This window comes from Ranitomeya variabilis, chromosome 7 (assembly GCF_051348905.1).
Source record: "Ranitomeya variabilis isolate aRanVar5 chromosome 7, aRanVar5.hap1, whole genome shotgun sequence".
In the NCBI taxonomy this organism is placed as follows: domain Eukaryota; kingdom Metazoa; phylum Chordata; class Amphibia; order Anura; family Dendrobatidae; genus Ranitomeya; species Ranitomeya variabilis.
The window spans coordinates 6250536-6274291 of record NC_135238.1 but is presented as its reverse complement, the minus strand read 5'-3'; the positions used below and the strand labels follow the sequence as shown (position 1 = coordinate 6274291).

Here is a 23756-nt window from a genome sequence, read left to right as displayed (position 1 = left end):
GGGGACAAATATATCCCAGGATGGGGCACCGGATAGTTATTCAACTGAGGTCACACTATACAACTTTGCAATAAAGTTATAGTGTGCAAAATGAATAGGGAAAATATGAATTTGGGAGGAAAATATTTTGGCGTTGGGGGGGGCATTTGAAAGTTCGCACCGGGGCTTTGTAGTTACGCCACTGGGTACAGTAAAAGGTCAGATTAGTAATGATGTGACTTGAACTCCACCCTCTTCTAGTTTTGCTCTGATACTAATGTTTGCTAGTTTTGTAACTCTGATCTTCCCTTTCACTTTCATTTTCTTTGAATTCAAGAAGGAAACATCTTCATTCTTCACTTTAGAACATTTATTATTATACTGTGTATGAACCTAGAGGGGACCCTGCGGAATCCAGGAGCAGGAGAACACGTGGAGTCACCAAGGTGAGAACGTTCTTGCATTATCTGCAGGGACTTTAATAACTGGGGTCAGAGTCATTGCGGCATCCTGGCCTCCGCTGTCTGGCCTGTGGGGGCTCTGCAGTCTGTCATATACAGTAAGATGCTGATATCGTGCTATTCCATGCCAGCGTATATGAGGCACGAGGTGCAGCAGGAAATATTGCTGATATATAGGACTGTGCAAATGTTACACAGGTTTGGAAAAAATGCTGAAGAGGGAGAAGCTTTCAAAGTAGAAGAGTTATTAATTTATTTGTAGCAATTAAGAAATACAAAGTGAGTGAAGAAAAGAGGAACGCAAATCCCACCAATACATAGTGACCACCCGCCGCCTTCAAGACACCATCCGGGCATTCATTCTTCTAGGAAGACTTGCAGACGGTTTGTGAAGGAACTCATCAGATACTCCTCCATCATGTAATGCGATCAGGGAGGCGTCTGACCGGCTCCTAGTTTATTCTGCAGCTGTTGGGATTCACATTTCTCTTTTCTTCAGTCACTTTGCATTTTGTTAATTGATGAAAATAAACCATTAACACTTGAGAAAAGTGTAAGGAAGAAGAGAGTCACTATTTTTATTATAGAAAGGAATCTTTACAGTAAGAGGAGTAACAAAGCTTTTCCAATTGTAACTTTTTGATATCAAACAAGGTATAAAATTCAGACCGATATCAGCACGAAGAGGTCCCGTCCTGATTTCAAGTTGAGAGATTTTTCCTTGTCGCTATTTTTCTCCACCGTTGTACTTACCGGTTGAGGCATGAGGCCAAGTACAAATGGATTTGAATTAAGCTGAACTTGGTTTTAGGTCATAAAATGTTTTTAAGAAGCTACAGTTTAGTTTCCCAAACTCGCCCATGTTAAATCCAGACGTATGAGCAGTGAAGCAAAGTGTCCAGTCCTCCGCTCCGACTGCGGTGTGCACCAAAGAGACCTGGATTTATCTCCTGTAACTTCGAAGATATTTTACTCCAAAATGCCCAATTCTTGTGTTATACTATAAGCATGCTGAGCCCCAAAAGCTGCAAAATGGCGCGCTCTGTGGTTTAGTGGCCCAGAATTTAGTAAGTGCTTTCTTTTTTTTGGATCACAGTAAATAATAAAGTGGGATAAAGTAATATAAAATGTCTCCTCCCAAAAATGCAAAAGGTTCCACTGTAAGGAAACCTTTTCTGTCCGCATCCTTATGACAACTCTTCCCACCTCTGATCTCTGGAAGCTTTGTGTTCTCAATAACCGCTAATCTGGTCTTAGATATTAGACGCCTATCAGAATTATGAAGATTGGGTTCTGATCGGTCGCTATGAGGTCCGGTGTTCCTCTGATAATCCTGAGCTGGCAGCAGTATCTCTGGGGTGGAACATTGTGGACATTATATTATTGACCCAGTCGAGTCGAGCAGATTGATATATAACTTTGTGGCAAAGGTTTTAGTATAACATTCTGTATTCATCAAAATCACAGCTATTTCTGTGTTTCGGAGTCCAGTAGGCGGTTCCAACCACAGGGAAATCTGTCACTCATTGAGTAGGACCACCAACTGGACTCGAGCTAATAACAAGCAGGAATTAAAGTTGAAAAAATATTCCAGAGATCAGAGTGCAGGGTTAATGTGTCTGATTCCCATTTAAGTGGTTAAACAATTGGTGACACACTGTAAGAATAGTCAAAAGTATGAGATAGATGAGGGTTCGAAATGAAGCCCCTCCACAAATCAGCTGAAGCCTCTTTGGCCCTGCCACCCATTCACTTGAATAAGAGCTGATCTGCAGGGTCCAGGAGCATTCACTAACAACCTACGAGGCCGGTCTGATATCCTCCATATATCTATAAACCAGAGGACATTTCCGCTGATCCTCACCTCTGCTATTATCTCTGGGACTCTGGAATCAGACTGAAGGACGATGAGTTTTATTGTGTAATATTTCTCAATGTTTGAACCCGACATTTGCAGATCATCATGTCTGAGATCCAGAAGATTTCCAAACCCATGTGTCTGGTGGAGAATCCTGAAAACAAGCAATTTTCTATAAATCAAGAAGCCAAGAAAGTTCTGGAGAACATTCTGCAGCCACTGGTTGTGGTGTCCATTGTTGGACCATACCGGTCTGGGAAATCCTACCTGCTAAACAAACTCTCAGGAGACTCAGAAGGTGAGAGGAGGATGGAAATCAAAGGTCAGAAGTTACGGACCATATCTGTGGCCACCATGGGAGGGGAGGTTTGAGATGTTCTCATCTTACTCAGATGTTCACTGATTAGTAGTACTGTATCATATAATGAGAAGTAGTCCCTGTTTTGTGCAGGAGGCGGGATGCCATGGCTTATCATGTCGGGACCCAGAGTAGATTAATTTGAATATTTGTAACAGTTTTAATTGTAACATAAGAGAACGAGGATCAAAGAAACCAGTAAATGAAAGGAGGAAGAGCTTGGATATTCTTTTTCACCCTTCTCCAACCACAGGTGGCTTCTCTTTGGGGCATACACTAAGTGCAAATACCAAAGGCATCTGGATGCGTTGTGTCCCTCACCCTAAGAAAAGTGGTCACATCCTCATCCTGCTGGACACAGAAGGTATCGGAGATGTGGGGAAGGTAAGTAAGGAGCACGTTCTACCAGGGAACTTTTTCTGGAATAATTATTATTGACCCAATGTATTTCAGGCCAACCTGCAGAATGACCGCATGATCCTGTCACTGGCCATGCTCATGAGTAGTGCCGTCATCTACAACAGCAAAACTGCTATCGACCAAAGTGCTGTAGACAAACTGTAGTATCCTTTGGAGTGTAAGATCATGATGGTTGGCTGTGAAGATATAATGTAAGCGAAACCAGATGAAATCTACGTTCTAAGACATTGGTGCCTCATATTTAACCTGCGTAATGTAAGCTGGACCTCCCAATAACACACAGGACAATGAATATGTGCTTCAGTGTAAGGTAGTAGGACTTCTGCTTGGAGAATATCAAACTTATGACCATCCTAATTTAGCGCTTACCTCTGATGGTGTGGATCTGGTACCGCTGTATGTATTGGTATGCCATGGTGGCCTTCGGCTGCTGTTCTCCAGGAATGGAGGACTTCAATGAGCAGTTGAGGAATCAGGTGTAGAAATACGTTTCCCCAAACTTGGTTTTTGATACATGTAGTATCTTTGTCTATACAGCATATATCCATTCTTTCAAGATAGTTTCCCCTCTAATTTTGCAAAAATGAATATAATCTCAAACTTTTTCCTAAAATTCTCCTTAAATCGAAATCACCCAGCTCCATGACTGGAACTCACCGGCTCATCACAGAGAAGGCTTCTAAACAGGAGGGCCGAGATGTCCAGACAGACAGCGAGGATCACATGCGACCACATTTAGTTTGGGCCCTACGAGATGCCACCCTCAAACTAGAGATTAAGGGTCAACCAGCTAGTGCGGATGAATACCTGGAAAACTGTCTGCGGGAAATAACTCGTATGTCAAACCACTGACATGTTACTCAGCTACTAGTGATGTGCGAATCTAATGAATTTTCTGGTTTCATCAAATTTTGCCAGGAAATGTGATTTGCAATTCACTGCAAATCAAAAGTACTCAAAAGCCCCAGAAACATGAGTATGGCACTGTTCTCTTATTCTCACACACTACTTTTCTTCACTGCTCTGCTGTCACACACTATCTGTACAGTTTATTCAGTGTTTTATGGCTTTCTCTTCCTATCTTTATGGCTAACCTGTGAGCTGCAATGTTCTCTCGCTATCCAGATTCACCACAAAATGGCTCCTACATTCCCTGTATTTACTTTTATGCAGGCTATAATAGTCCCTTATTATTAGCGGCGCTGTAACCTGTGATATAGCTGGAAGATATTATGGAAGAGGTCATGCACCTGAAGTCATTTGAGCCTTCTCTGGCTGGTGCAGTCTCAGAATGTGTACAATGATGGTGATCATGGCAAACAATTTGCCTAAAATTGCAGATTGTTTGCATTTGCTAAATTCAGGGAATTCCTAAACATTTCACACAAATTAAATTTGTAGCAAATTGATTTCCTCATTTCTACCTGCAACAATCAACAAAATATTTCTGATCCCAATTCTCCTGACCATCTGTAGAAATAACCATGGAGCAAGGTGCTGCTGTGGATGCCGGTTCTCCTCTTTGTTCACTCGTTGTTCGGACTACGATGCTTTTGCTAGATCCAGAAAAAACATTAGCTGTGTATGAAATTCCTTTGTTCTTACTGTTGTTTTCAACTTCCTTTATTTCAGCTGTAAAAACTCCAAGGACACAGGACCAAATTAAAGCCCGAAAGACCATCCAACATTTTTTTCCGAAGAGAAAGTGCTTCGTTTTTGATTTCCCGTCATCAGACAAAGAGATTCTGAGCGTAATAGACCAAGTCTCTGAGACGAAGCTTCAATCAGAATTTGTAGAACAGACTAAAAATTTCTGTCAATTTATCTTTGATGAAGTTCCAGAGAAAAAACTAAAAGGAGGAATTTCCCTCACGGGATCCAGTGAGTCTGATGTTGTCTCAACCAAGGGTTGACTGAAAGATGCAAAAATAAATCCATGATCATTGGTAATAATAGGGTCATTGCTTGCAGATCGATTTCTCCCATGTTGGTTGCTTCGATCTCTAAATATTTTGTCCACTGTGGTTACACCAAAGTGGAGAAGGAGATGGTCCTCCTGATTTGATAGAATTCAAGCTCCAAGAACTTTGACCATTTTTGTATAGATCTGTAGAGCGAGCTCACTGTTATTATCAATGTTCTATGTGTAACCATTTGGTTATGTGATATTGTGATTACATTACATGTTATCAATGTCCTACATTGAGAACATCGACATTGACCAGTATAGATAAAAGTGTCCTCTCATTTCCTTACAGGATTCGCGTACCTTCTCCAGTCATACATTAATGTTGTCACAAGACCTGACAGCGTTTTTCTAGAAAGTTCTGTTTCAGACATGTTTAGTCATGAAAACATAAAAGTTATGAACAGTTCTATTAAGATTTATGAGGACAAGATATCTTCCCAACATGTGAACAGCCAACAAGAATTCCAGCAGCTCCATGAGGCCGCAGTCGATGAGGCCACCCAAGAGTTTAAAAAGTTGTATCTCAGACATGAAAAGAGCCATGAAGAATATTTGCATGATCTCGAGGTAGAGAACCATCCTTCTTCATTGGTAGCTAACTCCCTTCATGATGGCACATGATATTTTTGGTTATTCCCATGTTGTTGTTGAGGCTGTCGAACCTTAGGTGTTGGTGGCCAGCTGCTCAGAAAAAGCCGACACAGGGCTTCTCCAAAGTTAAACATTGCTTCCGAGGTACATGAATAACGCAAAGAATAACTCTCTTCTCCAGTACAGACCCTACATCTTTGGTGGTTGCCCTTCAGCCAATATTCCAATAACATAGAAACTCTTACAGTCAACCATGATTGCCCACAAGTTAGAACCAGACAAAGCTGGGACATTGTCCGGTCAGACATAAGTACGTTAGGGGAGATACTTTGTAATTAGAATAGATGGAAGTCAAAGCCCACATGAACCTGGAGCGAGAACTCAGAATAGATAGATCCAACATGTCTTGCAGAACAACAATCTCATCCGCGTATAAATCCTAATAATTTGTCAGTTTTCTCATGGGTTCCATGTTTTACGCTATAATAAACTTGGCATATTATATCTGATACAATGATGAATTAAAGGTGGTGTTCACAATTCTACATGCCATCTGGATTGCCCCAAGGTGTATAAGAAAATAAAAAAATAATTATTTACTTCCCAGTTGGCACCTTTCCTCTGATGTCGACACTGTTTCCTGTGGCAATCACGTCACATTGTTGTGTTATGTCACATGAGGAACCCTCAAGATGATTCAGAATGCATTGTCTAACAGTGGACAACCACTTTATGTGAAATGTTTTTGCTTTTTATTTTGTGACCAGGACAATTTACTGAAGAGAAAAGATGAAACCTTGAAAGTGTTTGAGGAGTCTTCTGTGCACAGATGTAACGATATCCTGGAACGAGTGAAGAATAAGCTAGACCAAAATCTGAAGAAGAACAAATATCACGTCCCCGGAGGACATAAGGCCTTTATTACTGACAAGACCGCCATCATAGAAGAGTATAACCAGGAACAGGACAAAGGGGTCAAGGTACAACTGTGGGTCCTCCTGGCTTGTCTTTACATTTGATTTCTTCTCTTTTCCATGGATGTCTTCAGGATGTAGCATAGTGGGTTGATGGTTATCATTACAGACTTCCAGCACGGAGGTCAAGGCTTACATTCAACTCTACATGGAGTTTCTATATCCTCTCTCTCTACTTTGATCACATTTTCAGATTTTTTAAACATATAACATTTTAAGCTTCCATTTCCTCTTTTTTTTAAAGGCTGATGACGTCCTCCAAGACTTTCTGAACTTGTTAGAACCTATAGAAAAAGGTATCTTAAAGACTGACAAAGATATGTCAGGTGAGGAACCGTTCCTTTGAAATCTCATGAAACTTCTTCTGCATCTTCACTCTCTAGTTGGTGACATTCACATCCATTCGATTTCTAAAGCAAATCATTCTATCGTAATCTCACATCACCAAGAAGTTTCCTTTCATCCTGAGAATTTTTCATTTTCCCTCTCTAATCAGCTGCAAAGTCCAAGATCTTCAAAGTGACTGATCCAAGAAATATTAATCAACTCAAGCAGTATATACAGGGCTACCAGTTACCTCAAGGGTCCTTCAATCGTGTTGTCATCCAGCTCTTTGGTTTTGCCGGCCATGGGAAGTCCTCCTTCGTAAATTCCTGCCTGTTTACCATGAGCAGTGATGGATTTCATGACTATGCAGGGGAAGCTACATCCCAGGGAGGGAAGACCATGGACCGGAGGGGGTACAAGCTCACCAACAGTATTACTATTGTCGACAACAGAGGCCTTTCTAAGATGGACTCTGCTCAAGAATGGGAAGTTTACGCTCAACTTTGTAAGTGTTTTCCTACTACTACTCAAAGTAAGAAAAATGTAAATGGTCAAAAAATCATATTGAAAGAACCGCCCAGCCTTTATGAAGTACCCATTTTGGTCATAATATATGTTGTCACTGCTGTCTTGTAACTTTCAGAGAAAGTCAATATCAGGCAATATTTTTCTTGGCTGAAACTAGCAATAATCTAGGAATTCTCTTACTGTAAACCCAAAGATCTTCTTCGCCCTCCATAACCGGCTGTGAATATTGAATCTCCTATAGGTGGCTGCTATTGATGATCTACAGCTATTAACCAATCATCTCTGCTCCTCCTTGCGCACAGAAGATGCTGTTTTTGTTTTTGTAACCATTGAAGTTTTATGAAACCAAAACTTGTTTGGAACAGAGACATTGCAAATAAACCATCATGCAAATTGACCAACATGGGCCATTCTGCATGCTAGATAGAAAAGGCAAATGAGCCATTGTGCAAGACAACGTCAGATTTACTTTACACTGTCCACTGGATGGATAAAACATGAATTGTAGACTTTTCCCAAAAACTTGTATTTGTTTCTACAGTGTTTAATTGACTGATTATTTTCTTATGTTAAGGTAATTGTGTGCCTCTGAATGAAGTTGTGTCATGGGAGAGGAGCCAAAATGATCGTTTCCAACTGGTGACAAAAAGAATCACAGAAGGTTGCACTGATGTGATCGTGCCGGTCCTGGTTTACAGGTATCAGTGAAATGTAGAGTTGGGTAATAAGACTGGCAGTGTCCAGGTCCAGTGGCCATTTCAGTAGTCCTTGGCACTAGGCCAGAACACGGCGTACCTCTACTTTTTTGTGACTTCCCCGATGCCTTCCCTGATGAATAGGCTACCATGGCCCTATTACGTTACGACAAAGCTCGTACATGACACCATGATGACCTAATAATCAGAAGAGGTGTCAGAGATGTCACAGGTAGCAGAAGGTTTGCAGGACTCAGGTCTGGTGGCCATGGACTATCAATGTGGCTACTGGACCACGGGCCTACCAATGTTTTTCCTCAACTGTATTGAACCACGAAAAAAAATCAAGTTGAGCAAAGAAGGGAATGGAGAAGACAAACAATACTGAGGAAAAGAAAGGGGAAAAGAAGGAAAAGAGGGAAATGAAGGAGAGGAGTCAGCGGGGGATAAAAAATGTCAGATGAAAAGGTCAGCAGCAGAAGATCAAAAGAACAGGGGCAATAACAAACAGGTAGTCACAACATGGTCCAAAGGTCAATAGCAGTAGACCAGAACTCACAGCACAGGAATCAGGCAAACACACACCAGAGAGCAGAAGCTTTGACTGGCAGGGATCTGGGCCAGACAGCTCGCCTAAATGGCAGGGCAATTACCAAGAACAAGGAGCACCTGGAGAAATCTCTGCACCTCCGAGTCTCAGATAGGTCACCTGAGCTATCAAAGCAGTGACAACTCAGCACGCCCCAGCACAGGATAGGATGACAGAGCTGTCCATAACTGAGTCCCAGACACACTGAGCGGAGGAATCGTGACACTCCTTTAGTGACTTTGATGCCTACACGTCTTACAAATTTCGTGATCCAATCTTCGCTCTTTGTGTGAGGCGTCACTATTTGTTAATAATTAATTGGATGATGCATATTAAGTTTTGTCAGAGAAGTCTTTTGCTAGAAATCACCGTTGATTTATTGATGATAACATTTTCTAAAATTGTGTCCATTTTTCAATACAGTTCACAACAAAACCTCAGTGATGAGGATTACCGAAACATCAGTGAATTCCTGAAACAAGCCCAAAAACTCACAGGTAATCAATCATTAGGTTACAGTACGTCATAGACCTCAGGTCTCTTCCCAGATAATTCCACCTAATGTTTATTCACATTTTGTTGCCGAACAATGAGTTCCTGCCTGCTTAACTTCCTTATGAAGTAAAAATGTGTGCTGGAATAATAAGAGCTTTGACCAGAGGTACCAAGAAAAATCACATAGCTGGCCGCACGAGATTATTTAGCCAACTTCTGCTTCCACCAAACACAGAAAAACCCAGTTTGACCGGGCATATGTTCGGCATGTCACTGCTAGCTGCTCTCAGGCTCCTCTGTCCTCTCCAACGTTCCTTGTCCTTGTCTCCTCAATACACCTTTGTCCCTCTTCTAAAATCTTCTATCTCCTCTCGACTCTCATATCCCCCGTAGACACCTTTATTCCATAAAGACTCCTCTTTCTTCTCCATACCCCTCTGCCTCCTTCCTCTACACTCTTCTATTTATCTCTCCCAGCCTTCTCTGTCCCTGAGAGATACCTCTGTCTAATCCAGACACCTCTTTTCCATCCAGACACCTGGACTCCTGTTTTCTCTGGATTCTTCTGTCTCTTCCAAACCTCTCTATGTCTTCTTTCTAGACTCTACTGCTCCTCCACACTCCTTTATCTCCTCTTGACCCTTCTGTTCACCATCAGACCCCTTTGTCACCCCTCCGGCTTCCTTTATAGTCTTCAGACCCCTCTATCAGCCTCCAGAATCTTTTGTCCTCCTCCAGAGCTTCCCATCCTCCTTTAGACTGCTTTTTCCTTCCCTAAATAGCCCAATCTGCCTGTTTTGAACTTCTCTGTTCCTGATAGACAAATCTGTCTCCCTCAAAAACATCTGTCTATTCTGTCATACCCTTCACCTCTAGGCTCCTCTGTCTACTACAGATTCCTTTGTCCCCTCAGTCATCTTCTACTTCTCTGTTCCATGTAGACATCGCCATCGCTTCCATACTCCTATGTCCTTTTCTCTGTCTTCCCTGCACTCCTCTGTCCTCTGTATGCTCTTCTATTCCTTCCAGACTTCCCTGCTTCCTTCATATCCCTCTGTCCCCTCTCAGTAGACTTCTATGTACTCTACTTACTTATCTGTCTCTTCCATTCTCCTTTGTCTCGTCTCTCCAGACTCTTATCTCAACCTCCAGACTCTTTTGTTACCCTTCCAGAATGCTGTGTTTCTCTTCACACCCCTCTTTCCCCTTCAGGGTTATTTCTCCTTTACCATACCCCATCTGTCTTGCTCAGACTTTTTTTTTGCTTTTGCCAAACACCTCTATCCACACCAGACACCATTTTTTCCTCTCCAGACCCATCTATCTCCTTCAGACATCTTCAGTATTCTTTTCTCAGTCCTCCACACTCCTCTGTCCTCTCCAGACTAATCTGTCTTCTCCATACTCCTGTGTCTCTTTCGTACAGACTCCTCTGTCTCCTCCAGACTTCTCTTTCCTCCTTTAGACCTCTTTGTCTCCTCCAACTACTCTGTCCTTCATAATCACTCTTCCCTCCAGATCCTTCTCTTCCTCAAGACTCCTCTGTCCCTCCAGACTAATCTGTCTCCTCCAGACTTATTTGGCAGATTCCCTAAAGGATTAGGCATTTGGATTCGAACTATTCAATCCTTATTTCCCCCCCTGAGATCTTCTGTTTAGAGCTGAGAGCCCCTTATACATTACGTTGTTGGCCGAGGCTGCTGGAATCGATGTGTCCATGTGATACCTTAACCATAACAGTAGTAATAATCATGTGCTTAATATTACCAGGAATCCTGCCCTTTGTTGTCCTAACGAGAACCATCATGGAGAAATCTGCCCTGAAGGACGCGTTTTTTGGAATGGGAATGGAGAGTGTTCACTGCTTAGAAAACTACATCCTCTCAGATAAATTGTCTCTCCCGAATAAGCACCGCAGAATCCTCAAGATTCTCTATGAAATCCTGGACTCTGTAGATTTCCATATAAAAAACGTATCGGAATTTCAAAAGCAACGTCAGGAGTGGCTGAGTTTTCTTATGAAGAAAGCAGGGACAATGCAATAAAGGCAGACGGAGGTGTCCTTCTAGATGTCCTCCTGTCCTGATAAACAGTTGTCACTGGAGGATATGACCTCGATGGTTGGATTCACACCCCCCATTTATGCTTCTTACATTTTTATCTTTTTAATCAAGTATTATTTTTCTTTATTATTTATGGTAATTTATAATTTGACACATTTACATTGTTAAAATAAAGAAGTGTATCCAAGATAGACAGAATAAAAAAAATCACGAGACGCCCATAAGTCTACCGTTGGCCAGACTAGGATTACTATATAGGCCAATCTAAAGCTATACCGAGCTTGTTTTATCATCTCTATGGTGACTCTTATCCTTGTGGGAGCGCTTATTGCCTGTTTTTTCACTGTTTATTATGGAGATATGTCTTCTGCTATTTGATATTATGTAAGAAACACATTTATGAATGGATCGCCCATATTCATGAACGGCATAAATGACCAAGGTCTTCATTCCTTGAGTGGAGGATCTTGGACTTCACATCTGTACATTTTCTTGGTCCTCACCGGCAGTAAAAATGAATCACAGAAACTTTTAAATTGGAGTTAGAATTGCTTCAACAACATCATCAATCACCATAGAAATGTGAATAAGTGTTCCCTTCCTGGTCATTGTCCTCTATTTGGAGGCTTTATTTGTGGAATAATGTAAGCAGCAGATTAAAACATTGTTTTTTTTCTTACACACTTATTTTCTTCATTTTTTTTAAATTTGTGAACCCAATTTTTATAAAAACATCCCTAAAAAGGAAAAAGAAAAAAAAATTAGAAAGAAACAAACAGCGACCACAGGGCAACGAGAAAATAAAGGCACATCATTAAAACCATGTTGCTCTGTCTGGCATGGTGGATACATGACGCAGAGAGCGAAGTTGTGTAGGAATCTGCAAATTGGCAAAAAAAGGAAAGAGAAAGCGGGAGAATCTGCGCAACTCTGACGAGGTGTGAACTGAACACAGTAGGTTTTAATGGTATGGCTGATCAAGGATTAGCTGGGTTACTTAACTCTTATAGTTTTCACTTTACCAAAGATCAAAACCATTGGATATTTAGCAGAAATCTTATCAATGGAACAGAGGTATAGAAGAAGCGGAGCCGAATAATGGAGGTTTTGGATGCGATGGACGTTCAGCGTCTTCTGATAGAACTTTGTGTCCGTTTGAGAATATGTTGAGGATTGTGGCCGCCTATTAGTAGTTTATTGCTCCTCTGCACGCTCTTATCTCAGCTCAGAGTCCAAGGATATAATTAGTGTGAACATGTAATAGGTCACACCAACAGACTTAGGGTACCGTCACACAGCACCATTTTGATCGCTACGACGGCACGATCTGTGACGTCGCAGCGATCGTATGATTATCGCTCCAGCGTCGTAGACTGCGGTCACACGTTGCAATCACGGCGCTGGAGCGATGCCTAAGTCCCCGGGTAACCAGGGTAAACATCGGGTTACTAAGCGCAGGGCCGCGCTTAGTAACCCGATGTTTACCCTGGTTACCAGCGTAAAAGTTAAAAAAAACAACCGTACATACTCACCATCTGATGCCCGTCAGGTCTCTTGCAGTCTGCTTCCTGCTCTGACTGAGATGCGGCCGTACAGTGAGAGCAGAGCGCAGCGGCGACGTCACCGCTGTGATCTGCTCTCACTTTCCGGCCGGCAGACAGTCAGAGTGGAAAGCAGACGGCAAGGGACCTGACGGGCATCAGATGGTGAGTATGTACGGTTTGGTTTTTTTTACTTTTACGCTGGTAACCACGGTAAACATCGGGTTACTAAGCGCGGCCCTGCGCTTAGTTACCCGATGTTTACCCTGGTTACCAGCGAACGCATCGCTGGATCGCTGTCACACACAACGATCCAGTGATGTCAGCGGGTGATCAAGCGACGAAAGAAAGTTCCAAACGATCTGCTACGACGTACGATTCTCAGCAGGATCCCTGATCGCTGCTGCGTGTCAGACACTGCGATATCGTAACGATATCGCTAGAACGTCACGAATCGTACCGTCGTAGCGATGGAAATGGTACTGTGTGACGGTACCCTTAGTGTTGGCCAGTGATCGATGGCGATACTCATGGAAAACCGGACGCCCGCACACATCATACACTCGTAAGAAGACACAAGTTATATAATTGCAGCGCCCCAGAGTCCTGGTCGTTGCAGTACTGATGCTCCGCCGCTAAGGGGGGCTATGGTACGTCTGATGGCACTGAAGGAGTTCACCTGACCAGGTATCACAGACACCAATACACTTCACAGTCTGGCCTTCAGGGGGAGCTAAGGGTGCTATGTATTAGGCCACTCCTCACAGTCTGGTAAAACTGGGGGTTAGATAGGAAGTTAGAGAGAAGCTGACTGGGAATTGAACAGGCAACATCCTGTGGCAGAGGGTGTTGCGGGGAGAGACTCAGGGGGGTCCCTGTCAGGGGTGGGATCCTGGCAGAGACCTAGCGAACTGAGAGAATGTTACGGGACCGCGTCTGCACCTGATCGCGGCGGTTCCCTAAGAAAGGACAAGAAGTGAGGTTTATTGTGCTGAGTGAGAAACGAGATCAACGCAACAAGGAGAAACACCAGTAGGAGTCGTGCTGTAAGACGAGGCAACATCCTACTGAGGCGCGTAGCCTGTGGCCGGAACGCCAAGGAAGTACTAGGCTCCAAGCAATACTTCAAACCTACGGCAGGACAGTCAGCTATAGGCGGGCTGTCTCACACAAATCACCTACGAAGACACAGGGGGCAACAACAGGAGAAGGGCGACACTAGGGTCCAGGAAGAGCTCCGAGCCTACCCGTCATACGGGTGCGTCCTAGCCATATCATCTGGGGGACGAAGAAGAACATCAGAATCGAGTTGTGAGGGAACTTCAGAAACAGACACAACAGTTGTGGGGACTAGGGTTGAGCGAAACGGGTCGGCAATTTTCAGGAGTCGCCGACTTTTGGCAAAGTCGGGTTTCATGAAACCCGACCCGACCCCTGTGTGGGGTCGGCCATGAAGTCGGCGATCTTCTGAATCTGGAATCGGAATTCCGATACCGATTCCCGATATGTTTAAGATATCGGGAATTGGTATCGGAATTCAGATTTAAGTGTAAAATAAAGAATTAAAATAAAAAATATCGCTATACTTACCCTCTGATGCGCCCTGGTACTAACCGGGAACCTTCCTTCCTTAGAATCAGCCTTCCAGGACCTCGCGGTGACGTCGCGGTGACGTCGCGGTGACGTCGCGGCTTGTGATTGGTGCGCGGCCGCCCATGTGACCGTGACGTCACCGGAGGTCCTGGAAGGGCTGATTCTTAGGAAGGAAGGCTGCCGGAACGACGCAGGGCGTGTCCGAGAGTGAGTATATACCTAATAGGAATATACTCACCCTCAGCTTCGTTCCGGCAGCCTTCCTTCCTAAGAATCAGCCCTTCCAGGACCTCCGGTGACGTCACGGTCACATGGGCGGCCGCGCACCAATCACAAGCCGCGACGTCACCGCGACGTCACAGCGACGTCACCGCGAGGTCCTGGAAGGCTGATTCTAAGGAAGGAAGGTTCCCGGTTAGTACCAGGGCCCGTCAGAGTGTAAGTATAGCGATATTTTTTATTTTAATTCTTTATTTTACACTTAAATATGGATCCCAGGGCCTGAACGAGAGTTTCCGCTCCTTCAGACCCTGGGAACCATTGGAAACCCAATGCACTGCATTGGGTTTCGAGTTTCGGCCGACCCCGACCCCGACTTTTTTATAGGATTGGCCGATTTCACTCGACCCGACTTTTTAAAAAGTCGGGTTTCGTGAAACCCGACCCGATCCTATAAAAGTAAAGGTCACTCAACCCTTGTGGGGACTATCCCGTAAGCACAGCAGGGGAGGACCACAACACACAAGCGCTAGAAGGTAGGCACAGATTTCCACCTGCAAAGGGAACTCTGGAGGTGCCATCGGACTGGCCGGACTTGCGCAGCCTGGTTAACCGTATTCCGGACTGAGGATCCTGGAGCCTTCAGTAAAGAGGTAAAGAGACTGCAACCTGGTGTCCTCGTTATTTACTGTGACCAGCACTGCACCGCACTACCACCACCATCCACACCTTTCATTGGGCACCCCTCAGCAGGGTCACGGACCGGGTCTAGCCACCGTGACAACCCCAGAGCAGAGACTCAGAGGCCCGGTACTGGGTACCCCTCGGCCCTGCGGCAGTGGGGGCGCTACAACTTGGCGTCACGAACAGGATCTACATAAGCCTGAAGAATCAGGTCATGTGTGCCTTGGAACTGTGATTTGTTGTGCTTGGACTGTGACTTATTGCAAAGACTGTGCAGTGCCACTTGCCGCCAAAAACCGCCGCCATTACAGCGCTGAGGAGAGCGCAGGAGAAGAAGAGGGGCGTGGAGTAGGCGTGGACAAGCTGAAGAGCGCGAAAGACAATGGCCGCCCAGTCCAAACATTTTTGCATCTTGAGGACGTGTCCGTCAACAGCCGAGGTCCGCCTTCTGATCCTCTTTGGGGAGTGGGGACCAGGGAGATGGGGCCGCCCACGAAAGAGACCGCGGGAAGAAGACACTGGAGAGGAAGCAAAGATGGCGACGCCGGGAGCACCGCGCGGGGACGACCTGACCCAGCATGAGGTTGCACCACCCGACACAGCCCCAGATGCGCCATCGTTGCAGGGACTGGCCCTTACGGAGCTACCAATGGGCAGACCCAACTGGCCACCATCTGAGGAGTGTGTGGCCGTAGCAGAGGCCCGGCAGATAGCACGTCGCCTTGAGGCCGACGCTCGTGTGACCGCTCGACTGGGCCGGCCTACGGAGGTCCGCCTAACTCCGGTGTCCCCTGCTTCCTCCATCCCGGCCGCGGCAGAGTGTGAGCTGCAGGCACAGGGCCTGAGGATCCTGCCAGAGGCAGAACACCTGCGGCGCCTGATGGCGGCATGGCGGAACAGACCCCAACCTGCAGCCCAGGTCGACCTGACGAGTTGTGAGGAGGCTCCGCCGTCACACTGGGGTGTGGTGGTGTTCTTCAACTCCCGGGAAGGATGGGGAGTCATCCAAGAAATTGGAGAGCCACTGCAGGTCCGTGTTGACCGGAAAGAAGTGGAGCCCTGCGGAGGAAGTTATGGCCACGACCTGGAGCCCGGGGATGCAGTAACCTACACGCGATGGAGGAGGGAAACTGGCTGGATAGGTCGGGGCGTCCAACGGTGCGTCGCACTCCAGGCTGCTGCCGGAACGTCGGAGGACGGGCCTCCTGCAGGGAAGGTGCCGGAACCTGCCCCCGCGGAACCCCAGGGAATCCAGGCCCACCGTGTGGCTACGGGTCGTGCTCACCCACGAGCGAGGAGGGTGTCCCGACGAGGGATCCTATCGTTACTGGGACTGGTCTTTGCTACACCATCACGGCCCGTTTGTCTGGTGAGGCCCGGGAGGAGGCCGCCTCCTGGCCAGCCAGAAACTGAGTAAGCAAGAATGCTTCATCACATGTAAATAGTTAACTGTTTGTCCTCTTGCTGCTATGACCCGATCAGGTTAACTCTTAAAGGGATCCCTTTGTTTACCCGGGATCCCTTCTTCTGCTTTTTGTTTTTGTTTCCTGTTTTATCATTGTTGAAAGAACTGCTGGATCATGAACACTGCATGATTACAAACTCCTTGTAAATAGTTTGCACCTTCTTAAAGGTGCCCTCTACTGGTTTTATAAAAGAAAGGACTCTTTGTGAAGAAACTGTTCCTGGAAGCAGTACTGGAGTCCTTGCTGCACACAGACTTGCAGCTTGAGAAGTTGCACTACCTCATAGAGACTTGGTCCCCTCTTAAAGGGAACGTTCACCCATAGCACTTAAAGTATAATGATGCCTTAAGAGAAATAGTGATAATGCTTACATGTAAAGTTATATGTAGTCAGACAGTTGATAGTAAGAAATGTTTAATGATGTTGCTAGAAGAATGAGGACAGAAAGTGAACCCAGATGGGGTTAATCGGTGAGTCCTCCTAGGAGCCATACAGAGATGGCTCGGTGATCCTGAACTGAGAGGTGGAAGATAAGTTCTATACTGTGTATAGTAGCAGAAAGGCAGTAGGCCCGGGCGGAAAGGGGCGGTCCTGCAACAGAACGAGAGGCAGTAGGCCTGGGGCAGATAGACAGGCGGTCCTGCAGATGTAAGGATGGAAAATGAAGGAAAAGTTGATTAGCCTTATAGTGTTTTATAAGAAGGTCTTTAGTGGATTTAGCGTGTACATCCTTAAAGGCAATGTTAAATTATTGTTCAAAAATTTGCACTTAGTAGAATACCCGGTTGGGTAAGAAAAGTTATTTATAGAATGTTGTTTACAATATTTAACCATGTTTGTAACGTTCAAGTGTCCTCACCTCCCATAAAGGGAAGCTCTGTTCAAACTTACTTATTGTTATTGCATTTCCAAAATTGTATGTCTTTTTGCTGACATGTATTGTTGTTTTCTTCCCAGTCCAGGAGTACTGGATTTAACCGGGGGGGAGTGCAGCGCCCCAGAGTCCTGGTCGTTGCAGTACTGATGCTCCGCCGCTAAGGGGGGCTATGGTACGTCTGATGGCACTGAAGGAGTTCACCTGACCAGGTATCACAGACACCAATACACTTCACAGTCTGGCCTTCAGGGGGAGCTAAGGGTACTATGTATTAGGCCACTCCTCACAATCTGGTAAAACTGGGGGTTAGATAGGAAGTTAGAGAGAAGCTGACTGGGAATTGAACGGGCAACATCCTGTGGCAGAGGGTGTTGCGGGGAGAGACTCAGGGGGGTCCCTGTCAGGGGTGGGATCCTGGCAGAGACCTAGAGAACTGAGAGAATGTTACGGGACCGCGCCTGCACCTGATCGCGGCGGTTCCCTAAGAAAGGACAAGAAGCGAGGTTTATTGTGCTGAGTGAGAAACAAGATCAACGCAACAAGGAGAAACACCAGTAGGAGTCGTGCTGTAAGACGAGGCAACATCCTACTGAGGCGCGTAGCCGGTGGCCGGAACGCCAAGGAAGTACTAGGCTCCAAGCAATACTTCAAACCTATGGCAGGACAGTCAGCTATAGGCGGGCTGTCTCACACAAATCACCTACGAAGACACAGGGGGCAACAACAGGAGAAGGGTGACACTAGGGTCCAGGAAGAGCTCCGAGCCTACCCGTCATACGGGTGCGTCCTAGCCATATCATCTGGGGGACGAAGAAGAACATCAGAATCGAGTTGTGAGGGAACTTCAGAAACAGACACAACAGTTGTGGGGACTATCCCGTAAGCACAGCAGGGGAGGACCACAACACACAAGCGCTAGAAGGTAGGCACAGATTTCCACCTGCAAAGGGAACTCTGGAGGTGCCATCGGACCGGCCGGACTTGCGCAGCCTGGTTAACCGTATTCCGGACTGAGGATCCTGGAGCCTTCAGTAAAGAGGTAAAGAGACTGCAACCTGGTGTCCTTGTTATTTACTGTGACCAGCACTGCACCGCACTACCACCACCATCCACACCTTTCATTGGGTGCCCCTCAGCAGGGTCACGGACCGGGTCTAGCCACCGTGACAACCCCAGAGCAGAGACTCAGAGGCCCGGTACTGGGTACCCCTTGGCCCTACGGCAGTGGGGGCGCTACAAAATCAGGCATGAGCACATATCACGCACATAAATACTGGCGCACTCATCCATACATAATGGTCGTAAAGTGTCTCTCAGGCCTCAGATGTCTCCGTGCTCCTTGTGATGTCATATAGTGCCGCAACGTGATGTGTCATGACATCGGAGACCTGTGGACACCAACTAAAGGATAAAGATGACGTCCAGCAGGGACCACTGAGGACTGGATGTTTGGTGGTGGACAGCTGAGTAATTGTTTTTCTTCCTTTTGCAGTTATGTTCTGACAAAATCGAAGCTCGGAAGATTCACTTATAACTAAAAGACACAAATAATACACTCGTGGCTCAGTGGTTAGCACTGTACTATGTATAGGGGAGCACGGTGGCTCAGTGATTAGCACTGTACTATGTATAGGGGAGCACGGTGGCTCAGTGATTGGCATGTTTGATGGGTTTCCTCCGAGTTCCCCTGGTTTTCTCCCACAATCCAAATAGTGATATGGGATGAATATTGTGAGCCCTGATGGGGATAGTGCCGATAATGTCTGTAAAACACTGTGAAATTAATGGCGCTCTTTAAGTGAGTAAAATAAATAATAGATACATATTATATATATTATATAATTGTACATCGCTGTATTATATCCTCATAGGTAGATATAGGTCATACTCACAGATGCTTACAAAATGAATGAACTTAGTGCATAAAAAGGCCAATTCATGTGAGCCCATCAGCCGTAACAAGGAGACTTTCCTATGAGGAACGCTAACCTAATATTATCACACATGTCTCTCCCAGGACAAAAATTTCAAATATAAAGGACAGGAAGGATCCTGTATTAATTAATATCAGCCTGAAGTTGATGGGAGAAGATCAGAGAAATATAAAGGCCATCACCACAGCAGTGTACAGCTGCTGCTCCCTGTGAGGTAAAACATTGAAAAACAGGGAAATGTTTTACCTCACAGAAAGCATCACCTGTGATCCCAGACTGTAATGTCTGTACACTCTCCTGTGTCCTCCCCACCCATGAGATGTGATATGAGCAGACCATGTCCCTGTACGGTTGGACACGACCATTACACAATACACAACAGGAGACATTTATAAGATTATCTCAGCACAGGAACATTTTATTTATCACATTCAATTATAGAAATAATCTTTTTAATTCTGTGCTTTATCTGTTAATATTCAGTTACTTGAACCTGCGATTGTTTTACCGCTATGCACAGGCTGGGCTTCATGGGAGAACCGTGGCTTCACTATAGCATTGCAGAATGTTGTGAAATGGCGGCTTACCTATTACACGGGAGCTTGACAGGAGTAGAGATGAGAGAATTCATTTTCTAGATTCCAGACCATCGCCATGTCAGTAATCTGTGCCCCCCGGATGGAGCTCTGCGAATCTCCTTACCGCCTGGTATTCCTGACCTTTCCATTGGATATCTTTGTGGTGTGATGCACACGATGCTGATTTATCCCAGTTAATCAATAGAAAAGCCGGGAATGCTGGGAAGTACAGTGCAGACCAAAAGTTTGGACACATCCTCTCATTTAAAGATTTTTCTGTATTTTCAGGACTATGAAAATTGTACATTCACACTGAAGGCATCAAAACTATGAATTAACACATGTGGAATTATATACTTAACAAAGAAGTGTGAAACAACTGAAAATATGTCTTATATTCTAGGTTCTTCAAAGTAGCCACCTTTTGCTTTGATGACTGCTTTGCACACACTTGGCATTCTCTTGATGAGCTTCAAGAGGTAGTCACCGGGAATGGTTTTCACTTCACAGGTGTGCTCTGTCAGGTTTAATAAGTGGGATTTCTTGCCTTATAAATGGGGTTGGGACCATCAGTTGTGTTGTGCAGAAGTCTGGTGGATACACAGCTGATAGTCCTACTGAATAGACTGTTAGAATTTGTATTATGGCAAGAAAAAGCAGCTAAGTAAAGAAAAACGAGTGGCCATCATTACTTTAAGAAATTAAGGTCAGTCAATCCGAAAAATTGGGAAAACTTTGAAAGTGTCCCCAAGTGCAGTGGCAAAAACCATCAAGGGCTACAAAGAAACTGGCTCACATGAGGACCGCCCCAGGAAAGGAAGACCAAGAGTCACCTCTGCTTCTGAGGATAAGTTTATCCGAGTCACCAGCCTCAGAAATCGCAGGTTAACAGCAGCTCAGATTAGAGACCAGGTCAACGCCACAGAGTTCTAGCAGCAGACACATCTCTACAACAACTGTTAAGAGGAGACTTTGTGCAGCAGGCCTTCATGGTAAAATAGCTGCTAGGAAACCACTGCTAAGGACAGGCAACAAGCAGAAGAGACTTGTTTGGGCTAAAGAACACAAGGAATGGACATTAGACCAGTGGAAATCTATGCTTTGGTCTAATGAGTCCAAATTTGAGATCTTTGGTTCCAACCACCGTGTCTTTGTGCGATGCAGAAAAGGTGAACGGATGGACTCTACATGCCTGGTTCCCACCGTGAAGCATGGAGGAGGAGGTGTGATGGTGTGGGGATCTTTGCTGGTGACAGTGTTGGGGATTTATACAAAATTGAAGGCATACTGAACCAGCATGGCTACCACAGCATCTTGCAGCGGCATGCTATTCCATCTGGTTTGCATTTATTGTAGTCAGACCATCATTTATTTTTCAACAGGACAATGACCCCAAACACACCTCCAGGCTGTGTAAGGGCTATTAGACCAAGAAGGAGAGTGATGGGGTGCTACGCCAGATGACCTGGCCTCCACAGTCACCAGACCTGAACTCAATCGAGATGGTTTGGGGTGAGCTGGACCGCAGAGTGAAGGCAAAAGGGCCAACAAGTGCTAAGCATCTCTGGGAACTCCTTCAAGATTGTTGGAAGACCATTCCCGGTGACTACCTCTATAAGCTCATCAAGAGAATGCCAAGAGTGTGCAAAGCAGTCATCAAAGCAAAAGGTGGCTACTTTGAAGAACCTAGAACATAAGACATAATTTCAGTTGATTCACACTTTTTTGGTAAGTATATAATTCCACATGTGTTAATTAATAGTTTTGATGCCTTCAGTGTGAATGTACAATTGTCATAGTCATGAAAATACAGAAAAATCTTTAAATGAGAATGTGTGTCCAAACTTTTGGTCTGTACTGTATGTAAATTTGCAGATGTCCAGTCAGGGTCCTCAGATTACCGACCTGGCCGATGATTGACAGCAGCATTTAAATGGATGAAGTGCAGTGATTGGAGGCAGCCAGCAGTAACCGCCTCCCACTTGTCATTGTACAAGTTAAAACACAGGTAGCTCCAAAAGTAACCGTCCCCCCATACCCTGACCGACAACCGGCCGTACTGGATGTGTATGCAGAGCAGGCTGTCTGACCGGGCACATGGAGGGCAACCACCATGCAGAGGCAGCTGATTGCCACAGACCCCAGCACCGCATCCGCAATTGGAAGTGAGTGGCCGTAGAGAGAATACAAGTTCCCACTGCGATGCAGCTGCACCTAGAACAAATCAGCCCGACATGATTGCAAATGCTTCCCACCCGCAGACCAGCACTGCACCCGCAGCCAAGCAGCGCCTCCGCAGATGACTGGCTGCTCCTGAGGTTGGCGTGTGCCCAAAACAAAAATCCCAAATAATTCTAGGTTAAACAATTAAAGTTCCTGATCATCCTCCTCTCTGTGGGTGGAGAACTTTCTCAGTACTTCTGAGTTTTAAGAAACATGGCCCACCCTTATGTCATATCTGAAAATACCGGAATGGTATTGATACATATGCTGTATTCAGGAAACTGGAGGAAACCAACACAAACACGAGGAGAACATACAAACTCCTTACCAATGTTGTCCTTGGTGGGGTATAAACCCACGACCTCAGCACACTGCTAATCACTGAGCCACCATGCTTCCCTTACACTGATAACTGGGGACTCCAGCACTAAGCTGGGAGCTTAAATAGGGTGTGGTGCTGCTAGATGTAGATAGCAGCAATAGCTGATTGCTCCTGCTGTGCTGTTAGAGAGCACCCACCCAAACTGCCTGTCACCCCAGTATCTCTGGCTGCAATGTCCCCATCGCACCCACGAGTATTGACATCTCCTTCACCAGCACTGCCTGCAAAATAAATACAGCGATGGCTGGTGACAGAAACTGGAGCAGGTCCAGGAGGAGATGTGACATTATCAGTACACAGAGCTTGTTCTGTCTTTGTTATCTTACTTTTATATTTCATTGCTGTAGTTATACTGTGTATATACACTCAGGAAACGATTCAAGCGTGCGGCAGGAACAATGTATCCCTATTCCTGTCTAATTTCTACCCATACTTTGTCCTCTTACGTTTCCTTCCTCTGGACCCGGCCTTTTCCTCTCTCTCCTATATTTAACACAATAAGGCTATGTGCACATGTCCGGAATTTCTGTGCAAATTTCTGCAGCAATTCCACAACTGTGCCACAGTTATAACGCATGCGGAATTTGCATGTGTTTTCCCGCTAAACACTAGCGTTTTACAAGCGTAATTAGCGTGCAGAATGCTAGCGTTTTCCAAGCGATCTGTAGCATCGCTTGGAAAACTGATTGACAAGTTGGTCACACTTGTCAAGCATAGTGTTTTACAAGTGTGACCAACGTTTTACTATTGATGTTGCCTGTGATGGTGTGATATGCTATGTGGGTATCATTTTTGTTTATATTTGTATTTTACTGATTATCATGGTGTTACTGTATCTTGTAGGATGAGTTGTTATTTGCCATCTGATATTCTCCCCACAGTTCTGTATTGTTATCTCTTCACAGGGTCAGTGAATAATGTTGTTTGCTAATATGCTAATGACATGTTGACC

General features: G+C 45.2%; 1 protein-coding gene across 1 annotated transcript; it reads left to right on the top strand.

Moving 5' to 3' along the window:
- The first annotated feature begins 298 nt into the window (after positions 1-298).
- Positions 299-11988, top strand: LOC143785069 (guanylate-binding protein 1-like). The gene is made up of 13 exons (XM_077273740.1): positions 299-425; positions 2398-2596; positions 2910-3040; positions 3110-3219; positions 3715-3911; positions 4709-4957; positions 5335-5612; positions 6404-6616; positions 6855-6936; positions 7107-7442; positions 8040-8163; positions 9173-9246; positions 11015-11988. Exons 2-13 carry the CDS (start codon positions 2404-2406, stop codon positions 11287-11289), a joined length of 2262 nt encoding a protein of 753 aa, XP_077129855.1. The 5' UTR covers positions 299-425; positions 2398-2403; the 3' UTR covers positions 11290-11988.
- The last annotated feature ends 11768 nt before the right edge of the window (positions 11989-23756 follow it).

Coding starts and splice junctions, on each gene's coding strand:
- LOC143785069 (XM_077273740.1), top strand. CDS start 2,404: ATGTCTGAGATCCAGAAGATTTCCAAACCCATGTGTCTGGTGGAGAAT. Junction 4,958..5,334: donor AATTTCCCTCACGGGATCCA/GTGAGTCTGATG, acceptor ATTTCCTTACAG/GATTCGCGTACCTTCTCCAG. Junction 6,617..6,854: donor AACAGGACAAAGGGGTCAAG/GTACAACTGTGG, acceptor TTTTTTTTAAAG/GCTGATGACGTCCTCCAAGA.